Genomic DNA, 13,988 nt, shown 5'->3' with positions numbered 1-13,988 from the left:
TTTAAGCAAGAGTCTTCCTTGCATTTTAAGCAAGAGAGCCAAGGGAAACAAGAAACCTGCTGGACAGCTGCACCACACTACGAAACAATGGCCAGTATCTAAAGAAACCCAAAAACGTTCACCCAATGGATTTTAATAAATTCAATAAAGTTTTATTTAAAAATTATTTCTGACTTCAATAAACTTTCATGCTTGGGAAAGTCTCCTGAGTTTGCCATGCAGCAAACAAGTCAAAGCCCCATTGTAGTTGCATGAAACTCTGGATCCTAGCCAAACAGCATAGAAGCATATGGTAACTAGTACAGTATTACATTAGCTAGGAGATGAGGGGAAGGGAGAAAGACACTGAACCCCTACATATACCAAGGAAAACAGAAACATAGACACCCCACCCCACCCACTCCCCCATCCCGCCCCCTCTTCCCCCCTCTCCTTCCTAATGTCTCAACAAGCAAGATTGATGTGTAACAATGGAATAACTATGAGACACTGCATTACCTTTGTAAACCAAGAAAATCCTCAATAAAAAAGGGGGGGGGAGAGAAAGATGTCAGATTGGAAACACCCTTGGGAGCATATATCAAAGCAAATTTTTAAAAAGAGTTCCATTTGCTATTATATCATTAGGAGGATAGCTCAGAGAACAAAGGTCTTAGAATATTAAAAGCTGTATTGTTATAAACAGTCTGTAAAAACTGTCAACCACCAGTGCAAACTACTAGAGGCAAATATTAGGGTAAGGAGGAAAAAAACCATCAATGTTTATATATAGCAGGGTTACCATATTTCAAAAAGTAAAAATCCAGACAAAAAAGTTGTTGAGCATTTATTTTGAGCCAAAGTTGAGCTTTTTTCCCTGAAAAACTGCAAATAAATTAGATATTTTTGAGCAACAATGACCCTGCCGACATGGGCTGCCATACGTCCAGATTTTCCAATACATTTAGCCGATTTCTGCAGCTGCACTATTCTGAATATGACCAGGGAAATTCAGCCATATGGCAACCCTAATATATAGGATGCCTTTATATTATGCTTCTATACAAGCTAATTAAAAATGGGGCTGTAGAATTGAACGGCAGCACACTCTGCTCTGTACGATCAGCCAGATTATCAAGGGCCAGTGGGAAGGTGTTCCTCTAGCACCCCAGGAAGAACATCATGTTAAGGTGGAGACCAGACTCATTCCATCCATTGAGAATAGAAGGGGCAGCTCAAGGGTAAATGCTTTCCCCACACCTGCCAAAATTGTCAGCTCCAGCTACCAACTGCCCCAAGACTGCAGAAGGAAGGGAAAACAGAAACTCAGACCTCATCCATTGGCCATCTGCTATTCAACCAAGAACACCAGCAAGATAAGATCAGGCAGGCCCAAACTGGAAACAGATATGCTTATAGCTCAGCACAAAATAGATTTATGAAATCTACATGTACAAATGCCTCAGTGTCTTTCAGATCAAATACCCTGCACTATACCCTAGGATACTTAACTATCTATTAGATTTTGCCCATTGGAAAATTCAGAAAAGCGTAAGCTGACAATGGAAACTATCAATGCCACCTGCTAAGTTATAACATAATGCATGTCAGGTTCTTAAAATAATTTTGTTATATCCAATAGTGTCCCTCACACTAATCAAAGGCTGTTTGATCCAGCAGGTGCTTTTATCAGTGGAGTGGGAAAGGAAATTGTTTTTACTGATTCCCCCTCCACCTTGCACACCCCCAAAACTCTGTTCCAAAGGACTGAAAGACCTTTTACGATAGCATGGGAGATGGAGTGGGGTGGCTGCAGGGGGAGCAGGAAGTGGCAAGATTACCTCCCTCCTGATTGAAAATCTATGCTGGATTTAAAAAAAAACATATTTCAGCATGAAGGACAGCACTGGATACAAACTACCAAGTTTGATACATCAGATCTAAACTGTGAAGTGCCCCAGCTGCTTCAGAAACTTCTATAGACTGTATCTCGCTAACCCCAGCATTCCAGGGAGCTGGATATCATGCATTCAACATAGTATGTTCAAAGGGAGATCTAAGGGAGCACAAATGATGCAGTCACACTGGACACAGAGTTTATGGGGCAACTATGAGGCACCACAACTATGACATCCAATAGTAGGTGAGAGACGGGGATGGGGGATTGGGGGGGGGATTTGGGTGTCACTGAAATTTGGAACACCAAGGTTTGCCACCGCTATGTTAGTTACCGTCAACCTGTTTCTGGCTGGGACTGTGACTACAATTTCCAACATCCCTGACCACTGGTCCTGTTACTTAGGGATGGTGGGAGTTGTAGTCCCAAAACATCTGGAGGGCCAAGTTTGGCCATGACTGCCATAGCAGGAATCCAGGACTGGAAAAGTGCTCAGTAATTTTATACTAAGGCCATTCAATGTAAGATTCATTGATTAGAAGATGATAAAAACATAGTTAAAGACTGGTTTCTTAAACTGTTTCTTCAGAACAGCAGTATTTGCTACACTGTGACCCATGAAAACAAATAAACAGTAGTGTAGCACCATAAAGCTTAACACATGTATTATGGCATAAGGTTTTGTGGACTACAGTCAATTTCATCAGAAGCCAAGTTAGTCTTAAAACTGTTGCTGCAACAGACTAACAGAGAGATCCTCTACAATCTTACTCAGAAGTAAGTCCTACTGAGTTGAATGGGCCTCATTCATTCCCAAGTAAACAACTACAGAATTGCTGCCTAACATGGTTAGCCCTCTGGAAATCATTATGCCTCACCAATGTTTCTTTTAACAGTTTTAAACACACTGCCTTCAGATGGAAGTTCAATTTTCATCAGTAGCCACTTTTAATGCTCAACTATATGCAAAACCTTTTCCCTCTCCCAGGCTTTTTAAATTCCTTACTTTTAGTTATTAAAGCTATCTTGTCTACTCCTTGCTAATTTTTAAGTGTTGCTTACTGATTTTACACTGCTGTGTGGGTTTACACTGCTTTTTATTAATCCTGCACTGTGTTGTTTTTTAATTGCTTACATTTGTATATTAAATTAACCAGTATAGAAATGGTTAAATAATAAATAAATAAATGCCATAAAATTCCTCCTATTATTTTCCGCACTATTATTCAAGGAGGAGTTGGGTGAACAGGGGCTGACCACAACAATAACATGGAAAAAGCAGGATGTTAGGATCATATGGTGGCTAAACACTTGCTTAGAAGGGAGACCGAATGCTTGCATGGGTTTGAAAAAGATGTGTAATTATTTGCAAAAAGATGTTAAAACCTAAAACATCCCAGGACCCATATAGATTCCAATATGTCAGTAGCCTAAATAAGCTACAATCTCTGATCTGCCCCATTGGAGGAAGTTATCATAATAAATAAAATAATAATAATAATAATAATAATAATAATAATAATAATTTATTATTGATATCCCGCCCATCTGGCTGGGTTTCCCTAGCCACTCTGGGCGGCTTCCAACTGAATATTAAGATACAGCAGAGGTGTTCCTTTGCGGGAAGGGCTGCAGCTCATTGGCAGAACATCTGCTTCTCATATATAAAGTCCCAAATTCAATTCTAGGCATCTCCAGGTAGGACTATGAAAGACTCCCGCCTGAAATCTTGAAGAGCTACTGCCAGTCAGTGTAGACAATACTGAGCTAGATGGACCAATAATGGTGCAGTGAAAAATAACATATCCACTGTACCTCCTACCTCCAGTCCTGACCACTGGAAGCAGAAAGGCCCAGTGGCTCTGCGCTCCATTCAACCCCATTGTTCCTAGCTGACAGTCAACTTGCTCCATAAGGTACTATCATTTGTGATGACATTACACAGGGAACCACCATAGATTGATCAAATTTTAACATTAAAAGTACTTAACATAGTAGGCACCCCAAACAAGAGAACCCTTTTATAGTAAATACCCTAAAAGTATTTACCCTAAAAGTATGCAAAGGAAACTTTCTGCATTGAAACACATTCTACCTGATCAATGCATATCCAACCTGCTCTGTAAACCCTTTAATGACGATTTGCTGCCACTGTGAGGAGCCTTCATAACAGAGATGTTTCCAGATGAAGAACTGTGAGGGGAGAGAGAGCTTGTGCTGGCCATCAGGCAATGGCTTTTTCCACCTGCCTTGCCCCACCCTCCAGCCCTAGGAGCATTTCCCAGACTTTGAGAACAGCAGAAACAGCTGGGAAGAGAGAAGAGGAGTTCAGGGCTTCTTCTTCTTGATAGTTTTGTAAGGTGTGTCCTTGTTTCCCAATTTGATCCTTTTAAATGGTGCTGTACATTTTGTGGTATTTTGTGCATGGTAACTTGCCATCATTTTTATTATCATTTAGCAATTCTTTATTGTAATTGTTAAGTGCAAACTATTTAAGTATTAGTTACAGGGAGGTAGCCATGTTGGTCAGACGTAGTATCTGAAGAAGTGTGCATGCACACGAAAGCTCATTACCAATGACAAATAAAGTTGGTCTCTAAGGTACTACTGGAATGAATTTTTTTATTTTGTTTCTATTTAAGTATTATTTGCTGATATTTAATTTTCTTATTTACTATTATATTCTAATGGATTATTGAATATTGCTTTATTCAATGTAAGCTGTTTATTTTAAAGTTATGCTTTTATCATGACTTTTTTGTATTGGATCAGACTGTTAGGTGTGTGATCTTTGCTGTCTATTTTGTTGCTTCTTCAGCTTGCAAACTGCCTTGTGTACTGCATAGGAATACAGAAAGGCGGTATGCAAATTAAAAGTTAAATGAGTCAAATCAAGAGGTACGCTTTCTGAAACGAGTGCAACCTAAAACTGCAATGCTATGCGAACCAAATCCCTGTTTTAGTAAGATAAACACTATCTGAAAATAATCCTAAGTATTCCTCTCCACAACTCATTTTAAAGCTCCTCAATAAATATAATGGTTACCTCAAGAGAAGTGAAGGAAAGCTAGTGGTTTAACCTTAGGCTCCAAACCATGAAGCAGGGTGGGGGAAAGGATTCGTGTTTTCAGAGCAAAATGGAACAACACCAGCTTCTGCTCTATTCAAAAGTGTATACTTGAAAAATATTAAGATTTACCTGTTGAACAAGGCATCTGGAAATTGGGATCAGTGCTATCCAAAACAGGCAAACAGAACTGAGCACTTGCAGATCCTAGCATAGGGTCCTTATCACTGAGCATGTTCTTCAGCGAATCCTCTAAGACATTTTGACTTGTACTAAAATCCTCACAGACTTCATTCTCCAGGTTGGATCCTAGAAATAGGGCATCATCTAAGTGTTCAGTAGGAATTAAATGATTAAATGTATCAACTATATCCATGAAGACTCTTGTGTGTCTTTAATCCCTATAGAAAGACAAGAAAAATACCATAAGAAAAATAAGCTATGAATTATAAAATTACCTAAAAATTAATAATAAACTTGATCTGGCTTATTACTATTCTGAATACCTCTTCAAAAATTGTTTCTTTCTCTTTTTATTAAAAAAAAATGTATTTGCTTTATTTAAAATATTTTTCAACAACAAAAAACTTAGCAATTTACTTTTAGGTTTGGTAAACTTTATATATGGGTCAAATGCACACATGGTAAACCCAGCCACAGAGGGGGCCATATATACAGAACAAAACATAGTTTCTCCCCACCTGCTAACTTTGCAAACTTTTTTTGAGAAGCCTGTAGTAAAATAATTGTAAAGTATCTCAGAACATACCCTTGCCCACTGCTTTTTTTCCCTGAAACCCCCTCCTGCACCTCTTTTTCTCTCAGTAAAGTTTCCCAGGTATGGGGTCACCCACATAAAATAAGAAAAAAAAATGGAGAAAAGAATTGTGATGTGAGCAAAAGCAGCGAGGAAAGAATTAAGTACCTGTACCTCACACCCACTTGCTTCTATTGCCCTGAAAACTGAAACCCCACTCCTATCTAGCTGCAAGGAGCAGTCAAGCTTTGCAGACCCATATTTGCCCCCAGAAGTGTACATCAGCCCTAGGTTTACATTAAAAAGTAAAACATTCAAATGGATGGTTCTTATTTGATCATCTTGCCAAATAGGCAGCTAATCTTTTTAAATCCCCACGGAAGTTGACTAAGTTGTATATTAACTTGACAAAACTGTAATCTGAAGGGAGAATCAGTATCTCAGATATGTCAAAATCTGCCATCATAATGTGACAGCCATCTTTCAATCCAAAAGAAGTTAAGATATGTATTCCTATATTACTTCATTTTAATACATGAAAAGTAATATTAAGTCTTATTATAAAAGTTAGAGTAGCTTTTATGAGGCTCTTATCCAAGATAAAACAGTATCTACAGACTAACATATCTCTCCAGACATAAGTTTGTTGCATTGAAACCACCCTCAATTCAAAAGACCCTTTTAATATGAAGAGCATATAAAACTCTACCATTTAGAGTTATGATAGGCAACTGCAACAAGTCTAAGGAGAGCTGAATTTTAGCAGTGTTTTATGCCTGCATACAGAAAACAGTAAATGCTATGGAAATGTACAGGAGATGGATGAACTTCCCCTTATAAGCTTCAATTTCAACAGTCAAACGTTCAATTGTTAGGCAAGTTTTTAGAATCTCTGCAAACTAGTTTGGCCGAAAGACTCAAAAGCATTATGGCCACTACACTTTCGGCAAAGCTTCTAAAGTGTTTCTTACTGAAAGAAAGCCATTTTCTAATTAGGTAAATGTGATTACTTCAGGTAATTGTTGCTTTTCAATTTGATTATGCAGAAGTCATAACACTAACTGCATTGCCATAGAACTGCTTGACTGAAGCCACCAACTGTCAGGATTCAATTCAAGTTTAATGAGAGTTTGTTGTGCTTGAGGTCTGCCACAAAAACCCTTGGCAGTAATTACGATACACCACAAGGTACACTGTTGTTTCCTATTATAAGGACACTAGGAAGCTGTTTCTGTTCACAAGACATTTACAACTTTGGAACCAGCATTGATTATTTCATCTTGCCTATTTTAAAGGGCTACATCCACAAGGCATCACCTGTAAAGGACTGTTATCTGAAACAATGCATCATTGCAAAAATCTTGAAGTCTCTGAATGCTTTAATGAGCATTTGTCTAATCAGCAGCTTTGTATCTATCTCATATCAGCTCTTGTCTCTGTAGAAGCTGGGTCATTTTTCAAATAGAAGCATTCTGTGTAGTTAGCTGATGTGTGCAAATGGGAGGCTTTGGCAAAAGACACCCCCATTCCCTTATGTGCTCTCTGCCACCAGTATCCATCACTCAACACTCATGGCTAACTCCTAGGAGGAATGGTAACTTCTAGTTGGTAAAATATCAAAGCAATCTTCCAAACTCAAAGAGTGACAAGTCCCTACATTTTTTTATATTGTGCACTACATATTGTGCATTGCAACTCCTATCAATATAAGGAATATTACAAAGAATGAAAAACAAAAATATTATTCTCCACTCAATTTAACACTAGTTAGGTGTCCCAGATCATCTGCAGAGATCAGTCCAGGAGATTCTAAAAGATATGCAAAAGGCTTATGAGGTCCGTAATCTTCAAGGTACCATTTGCAAGTTATGGACCCACTATTGGAGGAGACCCAAGCAGCCCCAACTCATATGAAGAAGCTATCTCTGAACAATCCTCAGGAAATCACAACAATTCTAGATAATTTCTGCTGTTTTAAGTGCCTTAAGAACACAAGAAGAGTACTGCTGAATCAGACCAAAGGCCTATCTCCAGTGTTCGAAACTAGCAAGGTGCCAGGCACATTTTGTGACTGGCATGGGTCCAATTGCAACCACAATCCACAATCTCTAGATGCCAGGACAGAGCCAGAACACAGCAGAAATTGAACTGCAGTGATGAATATACTTATGCCTCAGTTAATTCTTAATTGCTTTTTTAAAAAAAAGATGTTGCCTTCTATTTGATTAGTGTCCAAGGGTTAAAAATACATTTCGAAATGTCAAGGATGAATTGTGAACATTAAATAAGAACCCACCCACGAGTGTGATTCAAAATATTTAAGCCAATATCTGATTTCAAAATCCACCTTTACAGATTCCAAAGTGGAATTTGAATGTCACATTAATTTCAGTCTCATTAAAGGTGCCTTGTGCCTTCCAAACCCCAGACAATTTCACTCAACAGGTGCTTAAGCAAAACCACAAGTAGTAGGTCATGTTTTCATAACTTCAGCAAGTACCCATGATTTGTGGAGGACTGCACTATGAGTAAGATTTGCCTATGCAGATAATACAGAATATTAGTAGTATCACAATGTATTTCAAGTCAACAAGTTTAATTTCCAAAATTAAGGAAACAACACTTCCAAGCTAAAGTTTCTTCACTTGTTCAGCTGTACTTTAAAACAATACTAGATTGCTCTGCCACTTCCCTTTTAAAAAAGCACACACATAAACATACTGCAACCATAGCTGAAATTTCAGTAACCTCAACCAAAGTAAGTCAGGCTCTTTCATATGGGGAAGTTTCCCTTGATCCTTAGCACACTTACTTGAAGTATCATAGAAATAAGTTGGATTTCTATGTAAAGAATTCATGCTTTGTCCATTGCTCATGCACAACTGAACTGTCTACATTTCCAAAAATGGAGGGTAATCTACCAAATCAGAACAACTTTTAAGGAGCTATGTCCCAACTATGGTATATCCACCTGTGCTTCTTTTTTTGGGGGGGGGGGGGTTACAAAGAACAACATGTTTATAATCCTTCCAGTAGGCTGTAATATAGGGCCACCAAGTTTGGCATGCCTTCCTGAAAGGCTAAAAAAAGCCATGGTGTTCATAAGAAACACTTCATCAGTCATCAACATAATCAAGCAGGAAATCAAAAGCCGGAATACAACGATCTATGGCTAGAACACTTCAGTCAGGTGTGCAGTTTCATTCTGTCCTCTTGCAAGCTAGCCCAGACAAATGTGCCATACAACCAGGATACTTCTTCCAAACACAGAATGAACTGTTTTCATCTCAAAATGCCTAAAAGCATGCAAACTTGTATGTAGTTTTTAAGGACTGGGGTAGTGCAGATTTTCATTTATTTCAATCAATTTCTATCTCATTCATTATCTAGATCTCAACACACTTATTGGTGATTTAAAAGTATGACACTGTGAAACCATCAGAATCAAATAACCATGTTTTTAGTAGTACAGTGGTACCTCGGTTTATGAACACAATTGGTTCCGGAAGTCTGTTCATAAACTGAAGCGTTCATAAACTGAAGCGAACTTTCCCATTGAAAGTAATGGAAAGTGGATTAATCCGTTCCAGACAGTCCGCGGAGTAACCGTTCATAAACTGAAGCGAACTTTCCCATTGAAAGTAATGGAAAGTGGATTAATCCGTTCCAGACGGGTCCACGGAGTACTTAAACTGAAGTGTTCATAAACTGAAACATGGGTGTAATTGGTTCCGGAAGTCTGTTCATAAACTGAAGCGTTCATAAACTGAAGCGAACTTTCCCATTAAAAGTAATGGAAAGTGAATTAATCCGTTCCAGATGGGTCTGCGGCGTTCATAAACCGAAAATTCATAAACCGAGGTGTTCATAAACCGAGGTTCCACTGTACTGTAAAAATAACATCTGCTTAAACCATATCCAGTCTGATAGTGTATCCAATAAACACTGAGGCTTGAACCACAATGTAACTCTAAAGAAAATGAAGACTACAAAGCAGCTACCAAACACCTCTCTTCAAACCCTTAGGGCATCAATTTGGCACATAGATGATACAGTCCAAAAGAACACTCTTCATCTACTCTAAAATGTGTGTATGTTCTACAGTGAGGAGGGTGCTCCACATGAAAACATGCAAGGTCACAGCACTGGAACAGTACAGGGGAAAACAGGAGCAAATGGTTATGGCTGGGGTAGAGAGATGATGCAACAGAAGTGAAACAGATAACACAGTAGTGGTACCAAAAACAGTAAGAATTCCTTACTTTATTTACAAGCCAAAGTAGATTAAAGGGAAACTCCAGTTAGAGTCAACCTGAAAATTATCTTTAAATTAATATGATTAATATTTCAGATCAATTTAACTGTCATGACCTGCATCCCTTTCTGTTGCTTATTTTGTACATTATTTCAGTGGCATGGCTTTATTGTGGCAACACTTTCCAATACTATATTCCTCCCCCCCCTTGAATCTAAGTACTTTCTCCATCTTAGCCCATTATACATACTACAGAATAAGCAACCAATGAACTGAGGCTGCAATTATACACACACACACACCTACTGGCTACTGAGAGATCACAAAACACACAAGTGCTATGGATGCACTCAGCAAAATGTAACATTTCTCATACCCAACTATCATTACTTCATCCTTGTGCTTTAATTCTTGAGAAGTTTCCCCTTCTGGCCACAGATCACACAAGACATAAAATTACCGTTTACAATGTGGAACTACGGCTTCTGTAAATTCCCCAAAAAATCAGTAGGGCTCCTCAATAAACACAACTGGTCTGGGATGTTTAAGACCTGAACATGTGATAGCTATAACTGCATAATGACAAATTATTTGTAGCATTTGATCAGAGGAAGTTGATGAGGAACAAGAAGGAAAATTGAGGGGCAGGGAGCTCTGCAGCCTTTTCACAGCATGTCTGAATGCTGCAACCAAACCAGTTCCCCATATCATTAGATGGATCAGAGTATGTTTTAAAGGGTAACGGTAAAGGGACCCCTGACCAGAATGAATGCTCCATAAAGACCTGACACTTAGCTAAGGTAAAGGTAAAAGGGACCCCTGACCATTAGGTCCAGTCGTGACCAACTCTGGGGTTGCACACTCATCTCACATTATTGGCCAAGGGAGCCGGCATACAGCTTCCAGGTCATGTGGCCAGCATGACTAATCCACTTCTGGCAAACCAGAGCAGCACACGGAAACAGTTTACCTTCCCGCTGTAGCGGTACCTATTTATCTACTTGCACTTTGATGTGCTTTCGAACTGCAGATTGGCAGGAACTGGGAGCAAGCAAAGGGAGCTCACCCCGTCGCGGGGAGCCGACCTTCTGATCGGCAAGCCCTAGGCTCAGTGGTTTAACCCACAGCGCTACCCGCACCCCTGTTGTTTTCGGCATCCCTAAAAACCTTGCTCTTAAAGTAACATCATGAAGAACTACATCATGAACAAGCGCTAAAAGTTATTGTAAAGCAAGTCTGAAAAATGTTATACTATAAAAGCATATCTTACATTTGGTGAAAGATTTATAAGTGGCTGAGCAATTCTGAAACTTATACTTGAAATGTATAAAAATCTAATCATTCTTGAGAAGGTTCTAAATATGCACATTTCAAGTTGAAAGGCCAGAAGTATTTAGGATGCAATCAGTAAGAAATATCAGTGAAAATATCAAGGTTTGTTAGAGAAGCTAATCTGCAGATGATTTAGAAAGAGACATCAACGTATAGACCACGCTACTGTAGCAAATTCGAAAACCATCAGGAACAAGCATATGAGCAGCAGTGTGAGTGGGAGGGTAAAGATAGGCTTGGGTAATGTAATAAAAGTCAGGTGATACTACTCGCTGAACACTCTGAACACTTGGGAACATGCAGACAGTTTTTGAGCAAGGCAAACAGTTTTTGAGCAAGGTGTATACGCAAGAACATTTGTTGCCAATTAGTTATTCACCAAAATACTCAAACACCCTGTTAATCAGCATGCAAGTCACAAAAGGTTATTTCCCCTACCCTTTCAATGCATGCTTAGGTATAAAGTGTGATAATGCAAGTCCAAGTGGTCCTGAAGAACAGTAGTTATTCTGGACCAACACACACACACACTGCACAAGCATGTTGATAAATAACCATCACCAGAGGAATGAAGGCTGCAAAGTGGACACAGAGATGGAGAATCTGTGTCCCTCCAAATGTTACTACACTACAATTCCCTTCATCCCTGGCCTGGACATCTGACCATGCTTGCTAGGGTCGATGGGAGCGGGAGTCAAACGACATCCAAGGGAGCACAGCTTCTCCATCCCTACTATACACATGAGAGTTAAGTTCTATGGAGCTCAAGAGGGCTTACTTCTGACTTACAGCACGTTCCTGTGTGACAGCATTTTAGTTGTTTGATATACCCTGCTGCATTTTAAAGCTATTTTGACTGGTTCATATGCTTGTATGACCACTGGTTCCCCAACCCCCAAGCACAATATATCTGATGAAAGGCAGTTTAACAGATACTTTAATAAACAATTCTACACTTTAAAAAAAAGGCCGAAATCCTAAAACACTTACCAAGGAGGAAGTCTCATTGGACTCGCTTGGCCTTACTGCTGAATAAACCACCATGGCTTAAAAAATGGCTAGCTAACACTGTTAAGCAGGGGGAGGGAGGACGACAGGGAGAATCGGGATGAATTAGCATTCCCCACAGGGAGGTGATACAAGAAGCAGCGAAGTGGGATTCGGAACAGCAGGGAAAGGGATGGGGAAGCTGTGCCACAGGCCCCTCCAAGGGGATCACGAGGGGCCCTTGCTCCTGGGGGGGGGGACCTGACAGGGGGCGCACGAGGAAGGGGGTGGGGTCAGAAGAAGAGGACCCGCGGCGTGGAGGGGGGGAGGCGGTGGTTAAAACAGAGGCGGCTGAGAATGCAAGAAGACCCGGATGACGGGGGGTTCGGGCGGAGGCTCGTTCGTGGCGGGGGGGGGGGGGTTAGTGTTGCACGCGCGAGGCCGAATCCGTTCACTACGAATAGTAACCCCCAACGCAGCCCCCGGCGCGCGAAGCTTCCCAGCTAGGCCGCGCTTCTGACCTAACGCTTCTGACCTAACGCCAACGCCGCCGCCCAGAGATTATATTTACCTGCCTCGGCTAGGGGCACGCGCTCCCTCTCTGGGCTGGCTACTGGGGTTTTTTCTCTTCCCCCCCCCCCCGCTCCGCGCTCCTTTTTCTCCCTTCCCCCTCCCTTCTCTTACGTCTCTCTTCTTGCTCCGCAGCCCCAGGCCGGGGAGGAGGGATGAGGGGGGGAGGAGGAGGGAAGGAAGGAAGGCAGGAAGGCTGGCTGGCTGCTGTGCGGAAGTGGAAAGGGCACGCGGGAGACGCGGAGGGGGTGGGCGTTGGAAGTGGGCGGAGACAAGAAAGGACGGCCGGGACTGCTTCGACTGGCTAAAGGGGAAAACAAATACTACTCCCCCGCCTCCATCTCGACCACCCCCACTGCCGTCCAGCAGGTGGCCTCTCCCGCTCGTGGGCCGGCTGGCCGCGTGCCGACGCTGGAGGCCCCGCGTGCCTCACTCGAAAGCGACGGAGCGCGGGTCGGGTAGTGAGAGCAGGAGGCCGAGGTCACGTGACGGCGCTGTTTTACCCTGCGCGTGCGCGTTGCTCCCCTTGACGCTTACCTTACGTCTCCCGCAATAAATAAACATATTTCGAGTTTTCTGGGCGTGGGACGGTTAACTTGTTTTGTTTCTTCTCCTTCTCTTGCGTACAGACTTGTGCTGCTGGCTGTTGTTTCTGAATAATATCTTCCTCTCCTGCGACCCTCTCCCCCGGGTTTCACTTTCCTTAACGTTTACGGTACACCACTTAATAACGCACGTTTTACTCGGAAGTAAACCCTATTGAGCATTTCACTATGACATGGAGCTTGTGTACGCAAAAGGTCTCCTAAGGAAATTCATTTGTGTGCCGCCTCCACCCCTACCCTCCTCCTTTTATATATTTTAAATAAATATGTTTTAAAGAGAGTGTTATAACCATCGATATTGGGGCACAGCTGTACCTCCCTGTGTGCTGCTAGCTTTAAGATGGCCTGTCACACAATTTGAAGGTGCTTGCTGAAGTGCAGGATTTATTTTTTTTAAAAATGGAGATAGAGATATTAAAAATAGCTTAGAGGTATAGTGCACGGAAAGTCACAGGCTTTGATCTAGAAGCTTTCCCTAAATCCCAGAGGCCTGTGGGGACTGCTGTTACTAATGGTGCGATTCAAAACATGTTTACTCA

The 13,988-nt window shown here is 41.1% G+C and overlaps 1 protein-coding gene across 15 annotated transcripts in view; it reads right to left on the bottom strand.

Annotated features, from left to right (window-relative positions):
* Positions 1–13,089, bottom strand: part of PHF3 (PHD finger protein 3) — a 54,455-nt gene extending 41,366 nt beyond the window's left edge. For 3 of the 15 annotated variants that reach the window (XM_035109696.2, XM_060272521.1, XM_060272520.1), the window contains exon 1: positions 12,959–13,041. Coding sequence is in view for 6 of the 15 variants with exons in the window: in XM_035109693.2 (XP_034965584.1) it covers positions 5,076–5,319 (244 nt within the window). In the remaining 9 variants the exon portion in view is untranslated. The other 12 variants (XM_035109694.2, XM_035109698.2, XM_060272519.1 and 9 more) reach the window with 8 other exon arrangements.
* Between the last annotated feature and the right edge of the window lie 899 nt (positions 13,090–13,988).

This window comes from Zootoca vivipara, chromosome 3 (genome assembly GCF_963506605.1).
Source record: "Zootoca vivipara chromosome 3, rZooViv1.1, whole genome shotgun sequence".
Lineage (NCBI taxonomy): Eukaryota > Metazoa > Chordata > Lepidosauria > Squamata > Lacertidae > Zootoca > Zootoca vivipara.
This window is presented reverse-complemented; position numbering and strand designations above follow the sequence as displayed.